The 27,963-nt window shown below is 34.4% G+C and overlaps 1 protein-coding gene across 1 annotated transcript in view; it reads left to right on the top strand.

Moving 5' to 3' along the window:
- The window catches only part of RYR2 (ryanodine receptor 2), a 207,825-nt gene that overhangs the window by 100,116 nt on the left and 79,746 nt on the right, over positions 1-27,963 (top strand). The window contains exons 48-63 of the mRNA XM_015819028.1: positions 2,172-2,292; positions 2,451-2,620; positions 3,522-3,742; positions 5,551-5,641; positions 6,443-6,583; positions 7,816-7,979; positions 8,902-8,980; positions 10,101-10,190; positions 12,758-12,895; positions 13,765-13,842; positions 14,451-14,526; positions 15,224-15,350; positions 21,144-21,259; positions 22,630-22,694; positions 23,283-23,404; positions 26,629-26,678. Of these exons, the coding sequence (XP_015674514.1) occupies positions 2,172-2,292; positions 2,451-2,620; positions 3,522-3,742; positions 5,551-5,641; positions 6,443-6,583; positions 7,816-7,979; positions 8,902-8,980; positions 10,101-10,190; positions 12,758-12,895; positions 13,765-13,842; positions 14,451-14,526; positions 15,224-15,350; positions 21,144-21,259; positions 22,630-22,694; positions 23,283-23,404; positions 26,629-26,678 (1,849 nt within the window). The remainder of the gene's footprint in view (positions 1-2,171; positions 2,293-2,450; positions 2,621-3,521; positions 3,743-5,550; positions 5,642-6,442; positions 6,584-7,815; positions 7,980-8,901; positions 8,981-10,100; positions 10,191-12,757; positions 12,896-13,764; positions 13,843-14,450; positions 14,527-15,223; positions 15,351-21,143; positions 21,260-22,629; positions 22,695-23,282; positions 23,405-26,628; positions 26,679-27,963) is intronic.

Raw genomic sequence — 27,963 nt, 5'->3', positions numbered from 1 at the left:
ATGGAGTGTCTTTTACAATTCATCGTCTCCCCTTGTTGAAAATCATCCTTCCCACCGTCCCATTTATCCATATGGGGTTCTGACACAGAGGCACCTCCCTCCAGTTTATCAGGGGGTCTCCCTTGCCATCGTATCCTTGGGAGACCATCTTTAGGAACCTCATCAAGACAATTGGATACCTCTATATCACCCTTTCCCTTACCCCCTTCTCCAATCTTATGTAATCCTAATGGCACGAACGTGCCGGCATGTGTTGTTTGTGGGGGTTGCTTGCACATTTCCTCCATTTGCTTCCTCTCATCACCTCCCTGCATATCATTTAACTCCAGCTGTAAAGCAGTAACCACGATCCCCTTTTTCCTTTCATCAGTGTAAGTAGCGCACGGGGTGTGTGTGTGCTCCCACTCTCCATTAGAAAGCCCTCGCTCGCCACCCTCTACCGTCAAGCAGCCCTGAGGGCTTAAGTTCGAAGCTCCTATGTTATGCTGCGTCATGCAGTGAGCCGTCTTCTCCGCCTGCGTAACTGTTTCTAAGTAGGGAAGTCTCAGATCCTCCCTCCTCCACGTGCCCCCAGATGGAGGAGCACAGCGGGGGCGTAATGAAGAATCCGGGGGCGGCAATAACCCAAGTTGCTGCGGACAACCATCACAGCACTTGCCAGGCAGGGTGCTCTCCCCTCCTTCCAGACGTTTTTCCCAATGTGGAGGCGTCTTTGGAGTAATAGCTGTTAAATTATCCACGCTCGAGGGTCTCAATGTTAGTGTTGGTCTCTTTGTAGTTCCTATTGCTGCTCTCGTGATCCTGACGCTGTCGGTGTGCCCGTCGTCACTCATCTTACAAGCATGCATACTCTCAGGTGGGGGTCGGGGGTCGGTGTGATCGTAGTTCTTGTTGTGGACGATCCGGCTAGAGTGGTTACATACCTCCCAAGCTCTTAATGTCAAATACGCGGGGCATAGGTCTATGTGTCGGTTGATGGAAAATTCATCAGACAGCCAGGCCTCCTTGAGCAACCTACCATACTTAGTGGCGTCATTGGAGATAACCTCCACTGTGTCAAAGCTAAACTTGTGGCCATGCTCCACCATATGAGTGAGGATCTGAGAGTATTGTTCTCCCCTTCTGACGGCCAGTCTATGTTCCTGGACTCTTGTTCTGACTCTTTTAGATGTTTCACCTACATAGTTGCTGGGGCAGCCTTCACAGCTGATTTTATAAATCACCCCAGACTTCTCAGCAGTAGGGAGGGGATCTTTCGGTCTCATAAGGCAAGAACGAAGAGTCCGGCTGGGCTTATGTGCTACCATGATACCATAAGGAGTCAACAGCCTAGCAGTGGCCTCAGAGACATTGCTGACATAGGGAAGGGTAACACGTGTCGTTTGGGAAGGGGGTTGTCTCACCTGTTCGTTGTTAGAAGGTCTAGAATAGATACCATGGCGTTTAATAAACCTGGCAGGGTACCCATTCTGCCTACAGATGCGGAAAAGATATCTTCGTTCCTGCGCCCTAGCTTTGGCTGAATTGCAATGTGAGTCAACCCTTTTAAAAAGGGTCCTAACACAGCTGATTTTGTGAGCCAGGAGTCATTCGTCTGTCTTTTATGTTATTTGCAACCATAGATAGATAGATAGATAGAATCTACTTCACCCCATAGCACAAAAACTCTGACTATCCCCCAATGACTAAGATTCTTGATTGGATATTATATGGGGAAAAGAAAGAATGAATGTGAGTGTACATAGATATTTGTGTGGTGGTAATTGAATGGAATAAAGTAACTTGAGCTGTAATAGAAACAATTCACATTGTAAATGTTCTTTACCCATAGGAAAATTAAATATGTAATTTGACTTTTTATAAATGTGAACTTCTCATTTCTGTCTGTTAACATAATTGCCTCTTCAGTTCCTTCAGGGGAATATTTACCATGAGAACTGCACCGCCTTTTAATAGTAATTGGAATATGATATCAGGCCCATCTTTGAACAAATATAGAGCTCTATGAGATTTCAAGTTATATTGTGTTAATTCACAGAATTATTATTTGGTGCACATAAATGTATAATTAGCTTATTAATAGAATTCTTATTTATAAGGATATATCTGCATTCTTTGATTGCTGCATTTTCATACAAGCCAGCTAAACACTTATTGCCTTATTCCATTAGCTCATCCATGCTGGCAAAGGGGAAGCCATTAGAATCAGATCTATTCTAAGGTCTTTGATTCCTTTGGAGGACTTGGTGGGTGTAATTAGCATTCCTTTTCATATGCCAACAATAGCAAAAGGTAAGAAAACTTACAGTTTTTCTTTCTATCATTTATTATGAGTGACTTGATTATTTCTTCTTCATCATGTGTGTACAAATAATTCATTCTCTCTCTCTCCCTCTCTCTCTCTCTCCCTCCCTCCCTCCCTCCCTCCCTCTCCCCTATTTTTTTTTCAGATGGCAATGTTGCGGAACCTGATATGTCAGGGGGTTTTTGCCCTGATCACAAGGCAGCAATGGTATTGTTTCTCGATAGGGTCTACGGAATTGAAGACCAAGATTTTCTTCTTCATCTTCTAGAAGTTGGCTTTCTGCCAGATCTTCGTGCAGCTGCTTCATTAGATACGGTAACAAGTAACTTTTAACTTTCCTTAATTAGTGTTTTCTGTTTATCCAGATTTATCCTTTGCATAAATTTTGATACTTTAAATACTTTTAAAAATGATGAGTTAGTGTTTTCAGTTAGGACTGAGTAACACTTTGGATTCAAAGGGAACAAAGTGTGGGAGCCTTCATGTACCCCAGTCTTTAGTTCCTTAAGGCAACAGTGATTTATCCTGGAGTTCCATGGCTGTCTTTTGTAGTTGCTGCATGATTCTGGGAAAAGAAACATTTGGTTTCTTTTGAGACTTGGGTCAGGTTTCAAGTTTAAAGTGAACACAGTTTCTCAGTGTTAACCTAAAAAAGAAATGACATTTAGGTTTGTAGAGAGAAGGTTGATTGTATTATATAATATTCCTCTCATACAGATGGGCTTTGAAGTTGAAACCTTGACATAGAAACATAGACATCCGTTTTTAAAAAAAATAAAATGTTATTCAAACACAAATGAAATGTTCAAAAGAAATTACCACTGCCTGATTAAATATCTGATTGTTATTGCATAAGATGATGCAAAAATAGCTCTAATAGTAGGCTAAATCTAGAGTGTTGTGCCATCACTGCTGATTCAAAACGAATGCAATTTTAATATGGGAATAATAAAACAAATATGTTTTAATTATTTCTACTGCAGAAATTGGGGCAACCATGAGATAGTAGCTACAAGATGCAGAAACCTGTATTGCCATCTAGTGGTCCTTCAGTGTTTGCATTTTTAATTTTAATAAAGACTGGAATAAAGAAAAAAAATATAAAAAATATATTTTATATTCTTAGCAGGTCTGAAAAGTCTTAGCTCAAACATATTGTGACTGTGTCATTTTTGTGCAGCAAAATATCTGAATTGCTATATAATTTGTTTTATAGGTTGCCCTGAGTGCCACAGATATGGCCCTGGCTCTTAATCGGTATCTCTGCACTGCTGTTTTGCCTTTATTAACAAGATGTGCTCCTCTTTTTGCTGGAACAGAGCATCATGCTTCCCTTATAGATTCCTTGCTACATACTGTATATCGGCTTTCCAAAGGCTGTTCTCTTACCAAAGCTCAGCGGGATTCTATTGAAGAGTGCCTACTCTCCATTTGTGGGTAAGGATGGGTTAGAGAGCATGGATGGAGAGCGAAACACTAAAATTAAGGGGAAAAACTTCTGTAAGACATTATTCTTATTAAGAATTTTGATTACAATGGTCTAACCTAATACAAACTACACTTGGAGAGAATAGAAAAAAGTACAAGAAAAAAGAGAAAGAGAAAGAAAAAGAATATAATAAAGGAGAAGAAAAGAAATATGTAAAGAAGAGATTTTCAGCTTTCATCATATCAAGTGTAAACAAACTTAATAACTTTTCACCCCCTATAATGTTAAACAAAAATATTTTCATTCCATATCCTATCCCTTCTTTATAAGCAAATCCATAAAACATCTACTTTTCAATCCTATTCTCAGCAAAAATTCCATAAAGGGCTGCTAGAAATTTTTAAAAAAGTCTTCTTTTACCCCTGATCAAATAAACAAACTTTATATTTCTTCCTTTTACTTTTGCAGTCTTAATCGTTAATCAAATAATGTAGAATTTTAAGTTCTTTTGATTTCTTCAAGGTTTTAACAAGCTTCTTTTGTAAATCCAGCAGGAAAATATTTTCATAGCTAATAGCTTTAAGATGGTTAATAGACCAAAAATGATTAGAAAATGAGGCTTGCAAACTAAGTGTTCTTTAAAAGAATTGCAAGCAAGATGGCTGATTCTCTCATCTTCCAGTGCTTAAACCCACAGAAAACTGCTGTCCTGCAGTCTCTTTACAAGAAGCAATTGTCTGGAGCACATATGGGTAATCTCCTATCCTTTTCTTATCCAAAAAGTTTCCAAGCAACTGGTTTACGTTCCAGTTTCTTCATTTTTGCCATGGTCATCAGCTGTACTTTCAGAGACATTATTCAGTTCACCATGCCTCCCTTGGAAGTCCTATAGGAAATTATTCTTGGGGCTATTACTTATTTGAAAGAAAAACAAAAATAAACTTTATTTAGGAAAAAACACGGAGATTGCATTATTTTTTATTTATTTTATTTATTTATTTTTTTTAATTTATATACCGCCCTGACTTAACAAAAGTAGATAAAATGTAGATTCCATTGCTAACTGTTATTGTATCTGTTGAGCCACGTAGTCAGTAATTCCATGGATGGAGAAAGCTTGTGTAGATGGAGTTGAATTCTAGTAGGCTGTAGGATTGATAGTAGAATGAATCAACAGAGCAAAAGTATCTGTAATTACTTTAGCTACTAGCATGTAATAATTACCAGTATGTAATATTTACAATAAAAATAGATTCCAGGACTGATGCTGTTAGAATAACATTCAATAAAAAAGTAATGTATTTGGGAGGTATCCTCAAATAAATAAGTATTTGATAAGATATATAGTAGTTGATTAGTAAACCATCCACAGGATCAACAATGAAAAACCGGTAGTTAAAATGCAAAATAAATTGTTATGTATCAGACACTGGTGGGAGTAAGGGCTACACAACTTTGATTATGCCTGCTTGCCAAACTCTAAATATGAAATACAATTTAAGTTTTTGTTATATTACCAAAGACAAAACATAAATTTTGTTAAAAGAAAATAACTTGTCCTACAAAAGGATAACGGTGAAATAATGCTAAAAAAATTGAATATGAATTCAGCATTTTTATTACCTCTCACATTGTTTTTGTTCAAGCAAGAGTCTGATTATTAGAATATTTTATCTACATATTTCATATACTGTTATCTTTTAATCAGAAATACTGATTAAGCTTCTGTAGTGATTACAGATTACTCACTTGCGTAATCACAATAATGGATACAAATCTAGTCTATGTTGTACTGAAACCTTTTTTCTACTGATAGTCAGCTAAGACCTTCAATGATGCAACATTTGTTGAGAAGATTAGTATTTGATATCCCTCTTCTAAATGAACATGCCAAAATGCCTCTTAAGGTAAGTTTCCTTTTTATAAAATATACAGTTAATGTCATTAAGCATCACCTATCAGAAGAAACTGCTGATGGCCAATGTCACATCCATTATAATATTTAAACTAAATGTAGGATTATCACAAAAACTGTGTCATTGTTATTCTGTTTAAGAGATCTCTAGGTTCAGTTTTGATAGTTCAGCAGTGTTCTATAAAGCAAAACAACCCAGAAGGATCAGTTGTGATTCAAAACTGGATGCAAATTTAATATTCCTTCAACAGTGCTTTCAAAAAACTACACACTGTAAACATTGAAAACACAGACTTTGCCTAAGGCTTGCTGTATATAACGGATGTGGTGAAACAAAAAATGAAGTAATTATCTCAGGTAGATTAACAGACAGAAGAAAATATTTGTCTTACCTTCATATATATAAGTTGTATGAAGGATATTTAGAAGACCCACTTCATTCATTATTTTGTCAATTCTTCCCCAGAGCGTTTTGCCAAGAGCTAACAGTGATTACAATGATTCAAACCTTATTAAGTAAGAACTGGTATAGGTTTGGAGATAATGTCGAGATATGGAAGCAATTATTTGCTGAACATTTAATTTAAAGAAAAACCAGCAAAAGCATGCTAATGTAACAATAGGTTAATTGTGAAATAATTGTTTGATTGGATTGAGATAATTATTTTAATCTTTATAGTGTTATTACCTGCTGGAATATCTGTGCATCTATCATTCAAAGTGATTATATGCAATTACCTCCCTGAACAAGCAGTGTCTTTTCAGAAAGCAAATCCTCATGTTTCTTTTTTAGTTGCTGACAATTCATTATGAAAGATGCTGGAAATATTACTGTTTACCAGGAGGGTGGGGCAACTTTGGTGCTGCCTCAGAAGAGGAACTTCATTTGTCCAGAAAGTTATTCTGGGGTATTTTTGATGCTTTATCTCAAAAGGTAACATTTTAGGATGTGATTTCTTAATATCTATTCATTACATATTAATAGTTGTACTGCATGATGAATATAAAAGGCTGCATGTTAGAAAACAAAATTATAATGTTGCTTAAATATATCTTCTTTAAAAATTAATTAGCTAGCAAATTACTTTAATTAATGTTAATTCTACTCTATAACTTTGTTGCCTTTGATAGAAGAATTACATTAAATGAAAAACGCCATTTGTGCTAGCAGTGTGAGGTAGAGATGAATATGAGGGTGCTAAATATTTATAAATAAAAGTCAATTTCATTTTTTTTAATTCAACATATATTCCACCTTTTATTTGAGAGCACAAAGTGGCTTATATAGTGGTCTCTCTTCTGTTTTCTCCAATACCCTGTGAGGTAGGTTGAGCTGAAAGATGGTGACTGATCCCAGATCACCCAGTGAGCTTCTATGGCTGAAGGTGACCAAAACCTGTAATTCCAAGCACCTGTTCCAATACTTTAATCAATATATCATAAATAAATGCCACACTGGCTCTCAGAAATTCTTCCATTGATTATTGTTGTTAATTTTTAGTGTGTCATAGGGGAAGATTCTAGTATTCGGCAAACTCAACTGCTAGTTAGAACTATCCTAGAATTGAAAACTATTGATTCAACTGACAACTGCAACTAAGTCTGCAGACTATTAAACCTAAAAAAAAACTTCCTCTAAATCAACATCTGAACTAAATGCTCATCTATCTTCAGACTACAAAGTATCTCATTTTTCTTTTTCATTTTTTCCCTGGTGTTGTCAATATTTGTTAAATACAATAGGGCTCAGCCTCTATAGCAGGGGTGTCAAACTGCCGGCCCGTGGGCCGTTTTCATCATACCGGAGCTGCACCCACCCCATTGCCGGCAATGGCAAAAAGCTCCGATACATTGCATGACGTCATGTGACGTCGCGAGTTTGACATGTTTCCTCTATAGGGAATATTATCCTGATAGATTTGATGGCTCTTGTCTCTAGTGCAGGGAAGGGACTGTGCTGATTTCCCTTGGGAAGTGTGGCTTTGTTTTGGGAAGGATGATCCACATTAGTTAGAAAGCCTAAAGTAGTTTGACTTGAAAGTAAACTTAATTAATGGAACAATATAGTAATGATAGTGGTAATAGAACGCTGAGACCTTTCCCAGATAAACAGAAGTTGTCTTATTTTTTTACCAGGGTATTTTGCATCTTATTTTGTCTTTTTAGAAATATGAACAAGAACTATTCAAATTAGCACTGCCATGCCTGAGTGCTGTAGCTGGGGCTTTACCTCCTGATTACATGGAATCAAATTATGTTGGTGTTATGGAAAAACAGGCTTCCATGGATTCAGATGGGAACTTCAATCCACAGCCTGTTGATACTTCGAAGTAAGGATGTTTTCATAGCCTGTATTGAGTTAAGCATAACTTTTAAATAGAAGAAAATATATGTAGCTCAGGGTTAAACTATGGAGTACTTGTTGAGTTCTGAGCTTCATTATTTGCTTACAGACATTGGCTGCTGAAGAGGATGTGTTCTGATCTTTTTGTCTGTTGCCTAGACCAGGTTAAATCCAAAAATGCTAAAGAATTGCTGGAAGCTTGGGGTTCAGATAAATCAGCCATTAATAGACACATTGAGGTAATCTACATTTACACAGCATTGAAAAGAAACAATAAAAAAGCTAAGAAGGAGAAATCTTCACTAACAATCAAGCAGAAAACAATACCCTAATTATGGAATTATTATACCATCATCAGCACTGGCAGGGCAAGCTATTGTATGTAAACAGGGAAACAACACCCCCCCCCACTAGCACTGATGATGTTATGTAGGTAAGTAATAAAATGTCTGCAAGCAAATAACCAAGCTCATAGAGCAAAACAGACTTCATAACTTTTAAAATAATATGAAATGAATATAGGGTTTTTTTGGTACTGTTAAAACATCTAGCTGTGTTGCTATAAAGAATGTGTCTGTCTTAAAGAGGATTTCCAAGAAATCGTTTTTCCTTAACTATTTGTTAATGAAGATTGATTGCCAAATACATAAATATTTAAATGACTTAGAATATTTCACTTTTCTTTTCTAATAATCACAGTACAAAAAGTATAAGTCAATTGGCAATTTAAGTTTCTTTTATGTTCAGTGACTGATTATTTTATTTTTTCAAATTTTCTATAAAATTATCTATTACCAGTTTTCGTTCTGCGAAATAATACTAGAATTAGATAAATGCAAATGCCGATAATAGTTAAATTATTTTAATGTCATGAAATACTTATCTTTGCTTTGTTCGTTCTCACTCAGCATTACAATTCCTGAAAAACTAGACTACTTTATAAACAAATATGCTGAACATTCTCACGATAAATGGTGCATGGAAAAGGTAAAGTGTACGTTCACATGTATGCATCATATGCATATCTCTCTCTCATTTTGCTGGGATATATGTAAAACATTAAGGAATGAATCTTGCTAATGATCTGACTTTATTTTTCATTTCAGTATTCATCAGTATTCATGTTTATGTTGCATTAATTGAAACATTCTAATTCTTTAATCAGATTTTTAAATTTTTAAGTGCATTTACTTTCTCTAAGAGAAGGATCAGCCCAGTTTTTACATTTTACCCAGTTTTTACATTTTACCTCAGTTAACAAGTTTATTTTAATAAGATTTTTTTGGGTATCACAGTTATCATCATATATTTGGATGGCTGCATTTGCATGGTTGTCTTTTACAATGCCATTATTGTTAAAACAGATTAGTTTTTTTTAATGGTATTTTTCCCAGTCACTTTCACTTGAAGAACATCTGTATCTTTTCTCCGAAGAGTTTGAAAAATGGTGATTGATACTGCAAGAGGTTACAATCATTAGCAAAAAACTTTTTGCAATGCTTCAACATAACCTGTTCAATTTTTGTAGTGAGCTCAAACATAGATATGCAGGTTCTTAGTACCCTCAATGAAGATTCTGAAGTATATTTATTGCACTATATTCCCTTCCACCCATTCTTCATTCTACTCAACAGTCAGTTGGCATTCTGTGTCAGTTAAGCAGGCTGTTTTAAAAATTTTTTAGAGTTTTTGCCCCATAACGTTTGTACACCTTTGAAAATTCTGGGGTCTGTGATGAATTAATTCTTCCCTCTTGTGCATGAGTGTTGATGTTTGGGATATAGGATAGACACATTAAGTATGACTTCATTATCAGTTTATAAAACCGATTGCTATACAAGATGAAAAAGATTACATTGTAATATACTGCATAACACTTGTGAAACTAAAATTTGCATGACAAATTAAAGCCCAGGAGTTTTTAATTGCTATTATAACTATTAAGATCAGAAGAAAGTAGAAGAACCAAGATAAAATATGGGAAATTTCATTTGTTTCATGAGCTTGGTATGGTATATTGATAGCATGCAAAAAGAGCATCCAAATCATAAATGGCATCAATATTCTTGATCAACTTATCCCTTCCTTTTCTTTAAACTTTTGTCAGTTTGCAAATGGGTGGATATATGGTGAAACATATTCAGAATCTTCCAAAGTGCAGCCATTAATGAAACAATATAAACTATTATCAGAAAAGGTAAGAAGTTCATGTCAGATTTTTTTTGTTATAATCTTTTCTTTTAATCATTGAAGGTAGCCAATTTTGGAGCTTTCCCAGAAATTAGAAAACTCCTTTAAGACTTGAAGAATATATGTTGTTTCTTCTGTCATATGTAACATTTTCAGTTGGAAAGGCAAGAGTAATAAATTCTGGAAAGTGATAATTTTCTCCAGAGTATCTGCCTATATCACAGCACAGGGCTTGTGTGAATTTTCTAGAACTCCAGCAGAAAGAAACATACCCACATACCCAGCAAAAATAGTGATAGGAACTGTAGCCTCCATGTTGTTCCTCTTTTGCTCATCCCTATCAAACCTCATCACTATGGAAGAGCTGAAGAGATTGTGTGTGATGGACTTACCTTGAGGGCTGTTTGCACTGCAAAGGACAGCAGTAAAGCTAGGGTTTGAAAAGAAAACTTCACACCTATCATAATTTATCCTTTGGTCCATAAATCCTCATAGATTTCATAAACATTGTAATCACAGGATAATAGCTTGTGAAAATGATTGTTGAACCACAATCCAAGTATTTTTAATTATGTATCTTACATTTGATCAGTGGTTAAACACTTAAGTATTAGGTCTGGAAGTATATTTCTATCAATCAGTACTCTTTTAAGCTAATTCCAATGTATCCCCCTTTGTTGAGTAAATGCACTGCTTTCATATGCTTGTCATATCACTTGCAAATCCCATTTAATCTCATCAGCTTTTGGGGGTGAAAAAGTTATTTGAAAGGATCTGTGGGGACAACTATGCTGTGCTAACAAAATTGGCCACAACAAAATTGATAATAATATTTTCTCCATAAGATGCTATAAATTTCTCTTTTAAGAGTTTGGAGTTGGGGATTTTCAGGTTAGTAAAGCATGGAGATTTTATTCCTTCCCATGGATACTGATTTTTAGTATCCCTAACTTTTAGCAATCTTCCTACTAATTTACTACTCACTGCTTAACCTGTCTCCTAGTTGTGATATATTATCACATCAATAAAAAAAATAAGAGTAGGGGGTCTTCTGAAGTGTATGATCCATCTTTCAGTTTCTATGGGCAAGATATTTTTGCTTTTCCTTCAGTCGCTATGATAGATAACCAAAAGTATAAAAGGTTCATTTAGTAGGAATTGTTTTCCTGTATAATGCTGCAATTTGAGGATGGTACTCTTGCCCTTAGAAAGTAGTCATCAAATGCTTATAATATTTGTATTATATTTAATGGCTTTTTACAAATATCCCTTTTTCTTTTTTTGTTATTGCCACATTCATATCTCTTCTAATGTACTGTATAAGTGATACAAATATAAAGATTTTAAATAGCTGTTTCATAAAGAAAAGCTATATAAATATTTGGTTATAATGTAGATAGTAATTAGTATTTTAGTGCTCAGTTTCAAATTATTTATTATTTACTTTGGTCATAGAACAGCATAAGGCAGATAACAATCATTATAAAACAAAACTAATAACCTTGCATTCTGGTCAGCTAGCAAAAGACTAAGTATTTAACTTGTCTGGGTATTGTATTACAAATAGGAAAATATACACATATTGTAGGTGTGTATAAAAAAAGGCAATGCTGCAATTCATGGTTCCAATTTTCTTATCATCATAAGAACAGAATCTCAGCTCTTTAAGTATGTTTCAGAAGTTTCCTTCCCAAAGGGTTGAGAGGAAAACATTATAGCAGGCACATGTGTAAAGGCATAGCTTTACATTCTCATAGTACTTTATAGACCAGACTTATAATGCTGTTATAGACTATACACTGTGATGTTATGGTTTTAATCCCTATACCAGTGGTGGCGAACCTATGGCACGGGTGCCAGAGGCAGCACTCAGAGCCCTCTCTGTGGGCACGCGCGCCGTCGCCCCAGTCCTATGCCTTCAGCTGGGTTTTATAAAACCTTTTCACTTTAGGCCTTTGCCGTCATGTACAAAAAAAAAAGGTTCAATCAATCAGTCAATTTCTCGCGGGAAAAAAAAAGATCTTGCAAAGTTGGAATTGATTGATTGAATTTTTTAATCCCATCCAGTCTGCTGTTATCACCACAGCCACGCCCACCCAATGGGCCACACCCACCCAATGGGCCACACCCACCTGGCACCCGACGATGCATAAGTGGGTTTTGGGTTGCAGTTTGGGCACTTGGTCTCTAAAACATTCGCCATCACTGCCCTATACTTTGTAATTCTATATTAGTCTTTCTTTTTTTCTGTTCTATCAATGTGATATTTTATTCTTCGATTTCAGAGTGACTGTTATGTTATTTGTTTTATGCTAGTCTACAACCAAAATAAACAATTTCTAATTGAATATTTGGCTGCTAAGGAAGTTACTTTAAAAGAGGTGTGCATAGAATCAAAGTAGATTTTTGCAATCAATGATCTAACTTTAATATAGAGTTGCTGAGTGGTGGTCTCTGTTATTTATACATATCTCAAATTCAATCAAAAGATTGAGTGCCACTAACCTTGTAAGGCAGATATTAGGACAGCTATTTTACCATTAATAGGATCATCATATATACATTTTTTTTCAGGAAAAAGAAATTTATAGATGGCCAATCAAAGAGTCTCTGAAAACCATGCTTGCTTGGGGATGGCGGGTTGAAAGAACGAGGGAAGGAGATACTATGGCTCTTTATAATCGTTCGCGTCGGATATCACAGACAAGTCAGGTAAATTTGGAGCTGCAAGTACTTCTGATGATGTTACTTAGTAGCTTTATGAGCAATATGTCCTAGTTATTATTTTAAATACTGTTTTGGAGATAGAAGCTGCAGCATTCCTTCAGTGTGATCATTGGCTTCCAAGTATATATATAGTTTCATGCTCTATGTTTACTTTGTAATTTGCTGTTTTTGAAGTATCTAAAGAAATTGGAATTTCTCTTTACAAAATATTTTAGGATTGTGATTTTTATAAAACTCTAGTGACTTTATCAGGCCATTATATAGAAAGAAATGTAAATTTAAATATAAACAAGCTTCAGAGAGAATATGTATTTTTTCTTTTCTAGAAGATAAATCCTTTCTTCAGGTAATACTGTTTCTAAATGTTTTATTTATTTATTTATTTATTTCATTTATACCCCGCCCTTCTCCCGGAGGACTTGTTGTGATACACAAAGAACTTTAGTAGAATTCCTATATAGCATTGAAATTCCTGAAATTAGATAAGCTGAAACTATTAGAATCTGTTTACATTATTTGATGATTACCATATTTGATAATTAGCATGTTTTATGTTTTGAGTCTTATCTATACATTTACCTTTATTTTATTGTAAATCAGTGCATATGTCAATTATTCATTTTTTTCAAAATGTAAAATTGGCATTCTGAAGTTCACGGTATGCAGATTTATGAACTAGCTAGATTATTTTGAACAGTGAGAACTATCACAGTCTTAATGTTTAGGATTTAATAGACAAATATATGAAACCATGCTAAACTATTCCTTGTTGGAGCCCCTCTGTAAGCTGTCATTAAACTTGTCATTCAAATATGTTCTTTTTTCTGTTAACACCTCTATTGATATTTATTCAGATTTCTGTAGATACTGTCCATGGCTATACCCCCCGTGCAATTGACATGAGTAATGTTACACTGTCCAGAGAGTTACATGTAAGTTACATGGTGATTGTGATCTACATTAGGAACGTAATGTTTCCAAAACTTTTCTTCTTAATTGGCTTTTTCAATAATTATTTAACATAGCTTCTCTATCAATCCTCTGATAGTTATCATTTATTCTCCGACTTTTCTAACAGATGCTTGGACCTGCAATTGGTCTTTCAAGAATGGAAAGGCTTTTGATACAGTGGTTCCAGCGGGTGGAAGGGTAAGAGGCAATTTTTGCCGATTCCTCCTTTCCCTGGCAACTTTCCCTGCTAATTTCAACACTGTTCTGGAAGGTTCTCCAATCTTCCAGACCAGATTTTAGGGAAGCACAAGGAGCTGAAGGATGGATTGGCAAAAATTTCCTCCTCCCCACCTCCTGAGGGAGCATGCCAGGAGAAGAATTCTGCTCATGCAATTTCTGTAACATTGGAGACAATTTGTGAAAACCTCTATCAAATTAATTATTTAAAAACATGCCTGTAGTTGATATTTAATTTTTTTGGCTGGGGACAAAAATGCAACAATTATTTTTTTTAAAGAAAATGAAAAAGAAACTTAACTAACCTACTACAGAACAAATTGTAATTATTTATGTCTTTCTTTCTTCTTAGGCAATGGCTGAGATGATGGCTGAAAATTATCATAACATATGGGCGAAGAAAAAGAAAATGGAGCTTGAAGCCAAAGGTACAATCTCTTTTAAAAATATATGGATGATCTTATTCTGCATTTTTGAAATAGAAAATTGAGAGGCCCAGAAATTAGCATTCTGTAGTTGAAACAGTATTTTCAGTATTATTTTTTTGTTTGTTTGTTTATGGAATTCTGTAATGAGCTACATACAATAATGATTCTATTTGAATAACATATTTTAACAACATTATTTTTTTCTAATGCAGTTTTATATATGGTGTTATGTGGTCAATGTCATAATCTATAGTATCCATTTCTGCAATGCCTGAGGTGGTGAAAGTATTAAAATGCATGCAAGAAAAAGCAATTCTAAGATGTGTATGCAGCGTTAATTGCAGAATGATTTCTGCAATATATGACTTTGAAAATTTTAAATGAACTTTGAGTAAGAGTTGCTTGACAGTCAGATGAGTGGCATATAAATTTAATAAATAAATCAGTTAGATAACTGGCTAATAATATGGGTCCAAGAGTTGGGATTTTCATTCTTAACAGTAAGCATTGTTGGATTAAAACCTTAATATATGGAATTAAATATTATCTATTTTAGCAATATAGGGTAATGATACTGGAAAATATGTCTAGCAGGTCAAAGTGAATACTGTAATGTCTTTATTTTTATGAAATTTAATTATTTTAAAAATAATGCTACGGTCATTATTTTGTCATTTAATTTCCTAATGCATTCTAGTGGGAGGAGGAAATCACCCCCTGCTTGTACCCTATGATACACTGACAGCCAAAGAAAAAGCTAAGGATAGAGAGAAAGCCCAAGATATTCTGAAGTTCCTCCAGATCAATGGCTATGTTGTGTCCAGGTAAATGCTGATTGATTATTGCTGTAGGCTTTAAAACTGAAATAATTTTCATTATGTACTTTGTGTGGCTAAAAATGTACAGCATGGGAAGATTTGTTTTTTATAAGAAAAAAGATATATTGGAAATATGCAAATATGTGTTGATTTGCCCTTTTCCAGACAATATCTTTTTTAAAGATTTGTGTGAAGATATAAATATTAAATGTTAATTTTTTTCTTGCCAAACCTAAGAGTTATGGTCCAAGATAACATTTCATAACTGTGCTAGTAGAAAAATTAAAGATGTCTCTGTTATGGTGAGAAAGGATATGTTGCCATTTTTTTGGGAAGGGCTAGCCCATTTGTATTCATTAAATCGTCTCCCTATTATTCCAATTCTCCATGATTGTCCTGATATGTTTATCTTCCATTCAATCTGTTCTTCTTTCTCAAATTTCTTCTGATTTATATAGAAAGTCTTTTTCATTTTCACTGTTGTCACTCTCTTTTCTGGATTTTCCATTAACTGTATTTGTTGGTCAATTGAGTCCTCTGTCTTAGTATTTGATTGTTCCACTTCTGTTATCTTCTGAGTTGTTAGTTCTTTGGTTGCAGTCAAAATTTGAGTTTGTGTATCTAAGCTGGCACCTTGTTCTTTTATGTTGGGTCTTATTTTGTCACAAGCTGAAAGAATGGTTTCATGTATTGCTTTCAACATGGAAAGGATCTTTTCCTGGTCTTCATCCATATTCTCTTAATAATGTGTTAAGTTGAGGACTTTAAAATCAGACGTTAAAAATAATTTTATAACTAGGTATGGGACCTCTATTTCACATGTTTATAGGTAGTCTTTATAGTAGAAGTCGTTTGTCAAGTAAGATTTTATAGTCCAAAGTATTTCATCATCTCATATAATAACCAATTTTTTTCAAATAAAGAGATAGGAAAGCAATTCCCGACATATAACCCTGAAAGTCAGTAAAGGTTTACATTCATAGTTCAGGCAGGCCAGTTATGCCGCCCAGAAGTTCTCTTTACAGCTGAGTTTCTCATAGGTGGTATCTATCAAGGTCGAAAGAGTTTTATCTGAAGTCTGGGCTTCAAGCCAAGTCTCTTTTAGGCAATAACAAGTTGTAATACCAAACTTCACCACAAGATGTCACCGATGCTGTTTAAAAAAATTTAAATCCAAATTTTTTATTATCCTTTTTCCAGTTTTATTTCTTTTTTTGTAGATAAAAACAAAAGTCTCCAGTAAAAATAAGAAAACTTTTGGTCCCCAAGTTTAAGAAACATATAAATCCAATTAGATTAAAATTGTTCTTTTATTGCTTTAACTCCCCTGAGTAGTCAGTCGCCGCTATTCTTAGAGGGTGGGGCAGAAATTCCCTTCCCTCCTCACAGGGGGAAAGATACTTTGGGCAGCTTTTGCAGGAAAAGAAAATACTTAGGATCTTAAAGAGAAGATCAGATCTCACCCAGTTTCATCTGCAGTGCTTTAGAAGTGCTTGATGGTAAATTTGACTTCAGCTGTCTGCAGCTTAATGATGAGCCACATTGCTATGGCCAGTCTTTCCTCTACCAGTTTGGAGGGCTGCCCCGGATCAAGCGGGACCCCGTCCTTGCTCGTTGCCCCTACAGGGCAACTTTCAACCCTTTCCAGGGTCCCCAGCAGAATGAAATCGGATGCAGAAGACGGAGCTCGCCTTCCAACATCTGTGGCAGCCGCGATGGCAAACTGGAAGTTTGGTCTCTCTTACTTCAAAAATATATAATAATAGAGGGAGATTTATCTGCTGACATGGAAGGCTAGTTGGCAAAGGAAGTTTTTGATTTATTAGAGGGGATTTCATATTACTAATTAGAGGGATAAAGGGAGAGGTTGAGATAAGGGGAATTTTGGTTATTAAATTTAAAATATTTGGAAATTAGTTGAAAATAAGGATTCTATTTGTTTAATATTTAAAAATTAGACCCCAAAGAAAAATTATGAATATGTTTGATTTTTTGATTAACCCAGACAATATATATAATGATTTTGATTTATTAAAGGGGGTACTGTGTTATTAATTAGATGATTTAATATGGTGGGAAATAGATAACTTTTAGGAAATAGAACAAGACTATATTCAAAGAGATAAGATGTGTATTTTGAATATTAGATTCTGTTATTAATTGAGATAAGGGAAACTTTGGTTACCTAAAGCCTGGAAATTATAAATATCAAATGTTAAATTTGAATATTGATGGGAAACTAAAAATTGGGAAAAAATCAATAACAGGACGTTCATTGTCTATAAAGATTGAATGTAAAAGTAATTAAGATATGTATAAGCTAAAAATTTATTGAAAAATGTAATAATGATGTTTTTATTTAGTTGATATAATAAGAATTGTATTAGCTTAAATACAAGATAGTAGATATTAAGGGAAAAAGAGGAAATATTTGATGTTGTAACTTGAGATTTGTACTAAAGATTTTTGTATGTTATTGAACTATTGATTAACCCAGCCACCATGTTGCTTTTTAAATACTTAAATATAAAATTGGAAAATTAATAAAATATAGAAAGGAAAAAAGAAAGGATATGTGAAGAGCATCATCATTCTCTCCAGGTTTGGCAGGCAGGAACTCACATGACAGAATTTTGCTCTTTCCCTTCCCTTATCAGTATCAAAACTCAACTGCATGGGTTTTCCCCCTTTTCTTTTAAGAAAAAAAAAAGTAACTGAGACATCATCATCATCATCATCATCATCATCATCATCATCATCATCATCATCATCATCATCATCAAAGTTGGAAGGGACCTTGGGAGTCATCTAGTTCAACCCCCTGCTCAGGCAGGAAACCCTATACCATTTCAGACAAATGGCTGTCCAGTCTCCTCTTAAAGACTTCCAATGTTGGAGCATTCACAGCTTCTGGAGGCAGGTTGTTCCACTGATTAATTGTTCTAACTGTCAGGAACCTTAGTTCTAGGTTGCTTCTCTCTTTGGTTAGCTTCCATCCATTGCTTCTTGTCCTGCCCTCAGGTGCTTTGGAAAATAGCTTGACTCCCTCTTCTTTGTGTCAATGCCTGAAATATTGGAACACTGCTGTCATGTCACCCCTTGTCTTTCTCTTCATTAAACTAGACATGCCCAATTCCAGCAACCGTTCCTTGTAAGGTTTAGCCTCCAGTTCCCTAATCATCTTTGTTGCTCTTCTCTGTACTCTTTCTAGAGTCTCAACATCTTTTTTACATTTGGTGGTATCCTCTTTTGCTAAATTTCTTAATATTTTACTTGTTTGCATTGCCAGTTGTTATTCTCTCTTCTTCACCTCAATATTTTATTTTCCTACTTCTGTTTCTTTCCTGTGCCTGCCTTGCTGGACATTGGCAGCAATTAGAAAGAAACTGAGAGGGGTGCAATGGCTCAGTGGTTAAGACACTGGACTTGTCAGCTGGAAAGTCAACAGCCCAGGTTTGAGACCTGAGCACCATGCAATGGGCTGAGCTTCTGTTACTTGCCCCAGCTACTGCTCACCTAGCAGTTCTAAAATATGCAAATGCAAGTACATAAATAGGTACCACTTTGGTGGGAAGGTAACAGTGTTCTATTCACCTCGGTATGTAGTCATGCTGGCAACATGACCATGGTCATGTCTTTGTGTCTTTGGACAATGCTGGCTCCCTCAGCTAAGAAATGGAGATGGGCACCACACCCTAGAGCAGGGGTGTCAAACTCGCGACATCACGTGACGTCGCGCAATATATTGGGCCAGTTTTGCCATTGCCGGCAATGGGGTGGGCGCAGCTTCAGTATGATGAAACCGGCCCGCGGGCTGGCAGTTTGACACCCCTGCCCTTGAGTAAGACATGACTGGACAGGGGAAACTTTTAGAAAGAAAATAGGTATTGAATTTAACCAGGAATGTTGAGTATGAAACGTATTCACTTTAGAAAGCTTTGTAAAATGTCCTAGGAACGTGCAGTCTTATAATTGATTTCCCAGTCCTTTATCCCAATCCTATCAGCAAGGTAACATCAGGAAGGAGGCCAACTGGGGTCCTAAGATTCCTCTCCCATTGTACAAAATAATGGAAAGTTTTCTTCAACTCACTGCAAGTTAAATGGACCTTTCCTTGATTTCTCAGACCAAGAGGTTAATGGTTTCATGTTCCTGGAACAGTATTGCCTTATGCCCCAAGGTATCAGCAAAACAGAATGATTGTCTCGTAAAAATTATTGCATTCACATTGATTGCTCAGCTAAGAGGTTTTTTTTTGCCATTTGCAACTGTATTTTCTGGCAAGGCAAGAGATAACATGGGAGACCAATAGATTCTTAGGGCAAGGAACCTGAAAGTAACATGTTTTCACTGAAAAAGCATACAAGCAACTCATTTTTTCTAAAAAGCAAAAGCTTTCCATAAAAAAGAATTTTCCCTCCCTTTTTGATCTCTCAGTATACTGTAGCTCTCAAACATATAATAAATGGAAAAAAGATGATCATAAACATCAAAAACATTCCCCACTCAATAACAGTTTTCTTTCACCAAGTTGTTAACTGTTCATTGATTTTATTGTTTTAATGTTGTTTTTTAATTATTTTACTGTCCTGTTTTATATTTTGTAATCTGTTTTATTGGTTGCAAACTGCTTAAGAAACGTAAAACAACAGCAGCAACTGATGTAATATCTTAAATAAACTGATAGGGCTTCATTAAGAAGGGGAAGCAAAAGATCAGTTTTGTGATATCCTGCCTCTTAAGAACCTGGTAAGGATAAAGATTTTCATATAAAGAAGACACAACTTTCATGATAGTAAACTAGTCTTTCTATTGACAAATGTAGCATAAAATAGCTTTGCATATTGTCATTCAATCTATCGCTAACATTCTCTTCTTATGTTTATAACGCAGTAGAAGTCTGTTGTCATGGTTGGAGCACTGATAGATTATGTAGAGCCAGTTCAGTGTAGTGGTTAAGACACCAGGCTATAAAGCAGGAGACCACGAATTCCAGTCCCACCTTAGCCATGAAAGCATGCTTGGTGACTTTGGGCTACTCACTCTCTCCTCAGTCCAATCCAATTCACAAGGTTGTTGCTGTGGGGAAAATAGGGGGAGGAAAGCATGTTGGGTATGTTCCTTGCCTTGTGTTATTTGTAAAAATAATAAGTAAATAAAATAAAAATAAGTAAAAAATTGAACTAGAGATTGGGAAACTCCTCCTTTCAGCCATAAACCTTCCTAGATAGCTTATACACAGCTTAACTTAATTCAAGGTAGGAATTGTAAAAAATGTAGTTGGGAAAAACCATAAAAGCAAATCAATATAACCAAATAAAACTTTGATATTGTGTTTTACATTAATTCATAATTTATTATTATACCCAAAGGGGCTGAACAGTAATGTGTGCATGACTTTCAAACCTGGCAGTCTCCAATGTATAATTTTATAGTCTGTCCCAACCTGGGTATAATTACAAAATTTTAAAAATTATAAGAAACAAAAATAATAACCAATCAACCTTCCTCCAAGATGGACACAAATAAACTTCCGTATCTTTGAAACCTCGGCAGAAAGATGTCCAGATAAGCTTGCCAACATAATGATGCAAAAGTAAAAGAACAAACATAAAATGAGTTAAGTCAAAGAGTGCAGCAAAAGGAATGCAATTTAAGTCCCAATTATTTATTTAACTTATCCCAATTGGCAAATAAATAATGTCATGACTATCTCTGTGATAATTTCAAAGTTTGTATAATATCTCCTTTCTAAAATTTGTCTTAGTTGGGGGCAATATTTTTTTTAATTTGTTTCAGAGGCTTAAAGGATTTAGAATTAGACACACCATCCATTGAAAAAAGATTTGCTTACAGTTTTCTCCAGCAATTGATACGCTATGTAGATGAAGCCCATCAGTATATTCTGGAATTCGGTAAGCTATTGTAAATATATATTTTATATTATAAAATATAGCCTTAACAAGTTTTTAACATGAATAATAAGAAGCAAATGTTTTTTAAAAGTGTTAAAATTATATTTTATTTTTTTGAGATACAGTTTAACATTACTTCTTTTTGAACCAAAGCAGCTCAACACTTTCATTAATAAAAGATTTAGTCCACACATAGTGCAAACTGTAGTGTGCTTTCTCTATCCTTGTTGTGCTAGTACATTTAGAGTTACATTTGATATCAATCAGGTCACTATGGCTTCTGTAATAAAGTAGAGCTTAAAAAAGACTGGCTTAGTATTATGCATGAACCAACTAGATCTGAAAATGAGTCACATCCAATCATTTTCTACTTCACTGAAAAAAAAATAAGCTACATGAAAATTTCTCAAAGGAGCAAAACAATTATCAATAAATACAGTAGCTGTTCAACTGCTTTGTGCATTTGATATAGAAATAGATACAATATAGAAATACATTCTGATTATTTTCTAAGAAGAGTCAGCAACATTAAAGTTTGCAAAGTTTTACTTCTTATCAAGGTACCAATAGTATACTATTAGTAGAATACTAAAAATAGTAATCATAATAATTTATTAAATTTATATGCTATCTGATTCCCAGTGACTCTAGTAATGTCTGAAATATAGAAAGTTGAATTTTCAGGAGTGCAAACATCTTCCCCTCTTACCAATCAGTTTATCACATAATGATAAGTAGAAAAAAAGAATAGTAGTGGAAATTTCTAAGAAATTCTTCAACATTTTGAGAAATAATCTGTTTTAGTTTTAACTTCTTTTTATTCTTCTTTTTGGAAGAAGAACATTTCTAAAAGAAATGGACCAATACTGATAATTCTCTTAAAATATAGAATACTGAACAATATGAGATTCTTAACACTTACAGTCAACCTTTCAAACACTATATATTACAGCAGTTGTTTTATGAGATCTATGAATTGCTATTCATAAGAAGTAATTTTTGTAGGTGAGTTCTTAGCAAATGCCTTGGGGATTTAATTTGCTGTCCTGAAAAAAGAGAGAGAGAGAGAATGCCTTTTCAGGCTGCTGCTGATAATGCAAGACACTGTTGCAAATTAACCAAGACTGAATTCTGTTTTTGTTTTGTAGAGTATATGGATGTTATATACTGAAATCAAGTTTGTTTATGTGCTGCTTTGTGAGTTAAGAAGAATTTTAAAGCATCTAAAATAAAGTAAAATAAAAATCAACATTTCAAGTCATGTAGTACTATAGAATGGATAGATAAAAATAGTTTATAAAAATACAATGCAAAAGACTATAAATTGGGTATAATATATTAAGTTTGTAGCACTTTTCTTTCTTATACAGATGGTGGCAGCAGAGGGAAAGGAGAACAGTTTCCTTATGAACAAGAAATCAAATTCTTTGCTAAAGTAAAGTACATGCTATTTTTCTGTAATATTTATTATGGCAAATTAAAAGTTAATATTAATCAACTATAAAGCATAGTTAAGACATTGGGAACAAACCACATAAATGCTGCAAATGGTAGCACAGTAAAATATTCCTGCTCGCTAATCTTCCAGTGACTTGTGTGATTTTTTTTTTTTAATTAGAAGAATAGATGCTAATAGAAGCAAAAATTTCTGTTTGGGTAGTGCTAGTACTAGCGCTAGTACTGGCACCCATAGCTGCTTGAACAAGATAATTCTCCATTGCTGAGCTATTATTACTAATTCAAAATCAGGGAGAGTTTCTGCAATTAAAATTATAAAAAATAATAAAGTAAAAATATAAGAAATTAACCTCCAGATAAACAGATAAAATTTTGATCTAAATAATAGTAAATCCTATTAAAGGACATGTCCCAGAGAAAAGTTGAATTTATGTTAATAAATCTTGTATATACTTTATGTTGACAGGTCTTTAGTGTCATGAAACTAAGGAATAAAAATAGTAGCAGTAAGATAGTGTATTGATCAGTATACAGTATTTTTATCTCTTCCATGTATTTATTTCAGGTTGTACTTCCTTTAATTGATCAGTATTTCAAAAATCACCGACTGTATTTCCTATCTGCAGCAAGCAGACCTCTGAGCAGTGGGGGTCATGCTTCTAACAAGGAGAAAGAAATGGTAACCAGGTAAAAGCATATATAATATAGTATATGATAAAATATAGTAGCCAGTTTGCATATTCTAAAACTTTGGCAGTTTTATGGATATATTTAGAGAAGTGAGAAGTAACACAAATCCAACATCTATTTTATAAGATTATGATCTCTAAAAACTGAAATTTGAATAATTTCCTTGACCCTTCTCCTATCCCTAGTAGTGTTTCCCATTTTTTGTCATCTCCTATATTCTCTTTTTCTTCTCACATTGCATTTAATTATGTAGGCTCCTTACTTTTATGTTTTGGCAGCTGACATCATCTTGAATAGTCTGGGACTAGAAAAACAGGACATAATTATATATATGCATATTAATAATGTTGTCATTCTGTGTGCTGTTATATTGGTTTCACCAGTATATTTTTACATGGTGACATACATGCATTAATCATATTTCAGACCCCTCTTAAGATTGCATATGATATGGTTCTGTTCATCTGTGATATCATTAACAGAGAATCTTTTAAGCTGAGAAATTTTGAAGGAAGGAAATAATGAAAGAATCAATGTCCTATGTCAATGTCCCATGAATTTAAAATAGGTCAAGTATTTGATTCAGTTTATTCAATAGTAGCAGATAATTGAAACAGCATACATACAACTCATCATGTTCACCTTTAGAGTAAGCAATGTAATGCAACATTCAGAAAAAAAGTAGTAAGAAAACTTTCTACTACCACATTTGTGTACTGATTCACTCATTGCCTTTTGTTCTCATTCTTTTCTTTTTGAGGATCTTACCAACTCAGTCTAACATGAGTTTTTCAGACATTCAGTCTTTCTTCATATAGTCATTTTGTGACTGATCCTTTTTTATTTTCCCCACATAATTAAACCCACCTCAATAGATTTCTTTTGGATTGATGATTCTCTTTTATATTTGATCAATTCATCACCCATTCATTCTTTACTCTATCTCTTCTTTTTTAATCACATATCTTTGTTAAAGGATCTACTGAATTTAACTCAGTTTTAATTGAATTTAACTCCTGATATACCCAATTTTCACTTCCATAAAACAAAGTGAACGAGGTACGTATTATATACAGTATATTCCTTTTTACATTTCTTCCTCATGACAGATCACATACCATTTACTACCTTTCTATCATAATATGCACATATGTGATTCTCAAATTGTTTCTCCATCTTTCATAAACATTTTACCAAAGTACACAAATTCATCAACTTTCTGTCAACATGGCTACCTACATCAATACATTAATTTTCAAGTCCATGTTCTTTGTTATAGCATTCTGTATAGCATTCACTGCAAATTATTTGGCTTCTTAATGAACAATATGGATATCCTTTTACATGTGGACAATGTAGCATTATTAACATGTAAAAAGACACCCATATTCACATCCCCAATCAACAACACTAATATTGCTCTAATATGTGTACATTTATCCATAAATCAATCAATCAATCAACCAAGGTGAGAATATACATCCTTTCTTTCTGATCAATATTCAGCCATTCACTATGCATTTCATTTATTTTCATATTTGTTTTTCTTCTATCATATGCCATTCTTTTTATATTCAGTAACAAATGTTCAATTCCATATTGTGAAATCGTCCTATAATTCAAGTCTATTTACTTTATCTTTGGCTATCTCCAAATCAACTAATTTTCAATACATTTTCTTTCTCATAGTTGTGCATTTTTCAAGGTCCTGCTGAAAGCAAACATTTGGTTTGTACATTCTCTGTAATTGTGCTCTTATTTATTGTTTGATTTATGGTCAAAGACACTTCCCATACCCCATTTTCACCACTGACACTTCTTGCATCTTTCAAATCAAAAGGCTAGCAAATGTAATTTGAGACTAATAATTATGCTATGTAACCAATCCTGTATAATTCACCTACTTTCAAAACTCTTACTATTTTCTTTGAATATGAATATTTCAACTGTTTTTATCCTGTTTAATAATTGAAAACAAAATATGAAAATTATGACAGAATAACAGAATAAATATGTAAATATACTTTATCATTGTGTCTATCCTGACAACTTGTTCTAAAGTAAACAAAATAAAAGAAAATTTTAATATTTTTCAGTGTCTTTTTTAAAATATCATTGCTCTTGGATTTTCAAAATAAGATATTGCCTTAGAAATACCTCTGGGGCTGATATTTTGATTCATTAAATTAGTCAAGGTAACATTAAACAGTGCAGAGTTTTGTTTGTTATATAAAAGGGTGACTGAATTAGTCAACTTATTAAGAAATAATTAAAAGTAATTATGGTTAAAACATTTTGTCTAGGAGCACATGATAATACCTTGTTGACATTTCGTAGTATTGCTTCCAAACCAAACATACAATATAAAACATACATTTCAAGGAATTTGAGCCTAGATTTACTTCACTCTGAGACATAAAGTATATTGTTAATATTTATTTACTTATTTAATTCATAATATGAATATCTCTTGAAAGATCATACCATCTCTGAAAATGTGGGAATAATGAATTCCAGAATTAATCCATCAGCCTTCTTATAGGATGACTTGACCATAAAAATTCATATCTGCATTTACAGATGGAGCTTTATTTTGCATGGAAACAGTTTGTATCAGTGAAACAGAGCAACCAGATCCAATCCATTTCATAAAAACCAAGCCATTCGTATCTACTTAAGCTTGTACCTTACTCATTTTCATTAACCTTAGTCAAGCAGAATGAAATGCACTTAAGCCCAGTGAAATGAATGGCTTTAGTACATCTGTGTTGGACTGTGGCCAGTAGGAATTGTGTCAAATACATTTTATTTTAAAAAGCAAAATAAGATTTTATGCATACATAAAATGAATGTACTATCATTATTAAATATTTGTCATTTATTCAATCAGAACTTTTTCTCTCTTGCTTTTAAAAATATATATTTCTGTTTACATTTGTATCTAGATACTAGGCTACTGATTGAACTTCATTGCCTAACCTTTTAAAGGCTATTTCTGGATAAGGCTTCCCACTTACTCTGTTTCTTTACCTCAGATAACTATGTTTGTTGTGGAGCAATTCTTGGAAACTTTTGTAGTATTTTCAGTCCTACATTCTGCTCAGAACTGATTCTTTCTGCAAAACATCATGTTGCTTTTTCCTGCTCATACATCACCTCTTATTTTCTTCCTTTTTTTTCTTTGTCCCCTCCCTTCTCTTTTATTTATCCTTTGTCTTTAGCCTTTTCTGCAAACTTGGAGTTCTTGTCAGGCATAGGATTTCACTGTTTGGTAAGGAGACCCTTGACAAATGCTTGTTTGAGCATCCCTTGTTTTTCTTACCATTATTTGCAACTCTGTGTGTCCTCTTCGTTTGCATGCTGCATGATCTTATGTAACACTGATAATATTCGGGGGCTAGCAAATCAAGGAAACCTATATGTTCAGTAAACATGCAAATTTTGATTTGATTATATATCTACTGTTTTCCTACTAAAATTGTCTAGCATTTCCATAGCAGTCACTGGGAATCCTGTGTATTTTGGGGTCATTACTATTCATTTTATCCTGCACTCTGTGTTTCATATATATATGTGTGTTCAATAATACACAATCTTTGAACTCCAGGAGAAATATAAATCAGCTGTTTATTGTTAAAAAAATTAAAACAATAAAAGCAACTATTTATAATACTAAAACAAACTTAGCTTTCGCTGATCCACTGTCAGTGTCTTCAGAGTGAAGTGTTGGGGGTGGAGAGATCTCTTATAAGCCTTGATAACCTAGTTTCTTACTCATTGACCGTGTGATAGGGCCATTTGTCCTGACTGAATTCCACAACTTCTCTCCCTCTCCTCCTTGTCCATCTTGTCCTTCCTGGTGTTGTTGCCGTTAGTATGCCTTCTAGCCGCTCCCACACACTCACTTTGGGCCGCGGGTCCAGATCCAGTATCCCAGGTGCCCTTTCGCTGCTGTTCCCCTCTCTTCCATTCCATTTATCTGCCTGTTGTCCTGTCTTCCACTGTTTATCATCATAAGTCCTATTTTCTCCAGTTTCCCCTCACATCTGGGTGTGTGTGCCTGCAGCCCTGCCCCATCCTTCCATCCCATCTGTCTGTAATCAGCTGGGCTGCCTGCCGGCTCGCTCCTGAATTCACTCCCTCTCATCCTTGCCAATCCTATCCTTGCATCCGCCGGCTGTCTCCCCGCGGTCATTCTGGGCTGGGCACTCAGAATTGGCACTGTCAGTGCTTCTCCACTGCTGTCCCCCCTCTCTTTCTTACCCTGATGATCCATCCGCTGTTCTTGCCTTCCACTATCTGTCCCTCTGGGCCTTATTTTCTCCAATCTTTCTTAAATAGTTGCTTTTATTGTTTTAAATTTTTAACAATAAACAGCTGATTTATATTCCTCCCGGAGTTTGAAGCTTGTGTATTATTGAACAGATATGCCCGGGATTTGGATTTTTACAGTCATTAAGGACATTTTATTTATTTATTTATTTATTATTTGAATTTATACCCCGCCCTTCTCCTTGCGGACTCAGGGCAGATATATACATATGTATATATGTATA

Source organism: Protobothrops mucrosquamatus, unplaced genomic scaffold (genome assembly GCF_001527695.2).
Source record: "Protobothrops mucrosquamatus isolate PMUCROS unplaced genomic scaffold, P.Mucros_1.0 scaffold850, whole genome shotgun sequence".
Classification (NCBI taxonomy): domain Eukaryota; kingdom Metazoa; phylum Chordata; class Lepidosauria; order Squamata; family Viperidae; genus Protobothrops; species Protobothrops mucrosquamatus.
Note: the sequence above shows the minus strand (reverse complement) of the source record. Positions and strands in the feature narration are given on the sequence as shown.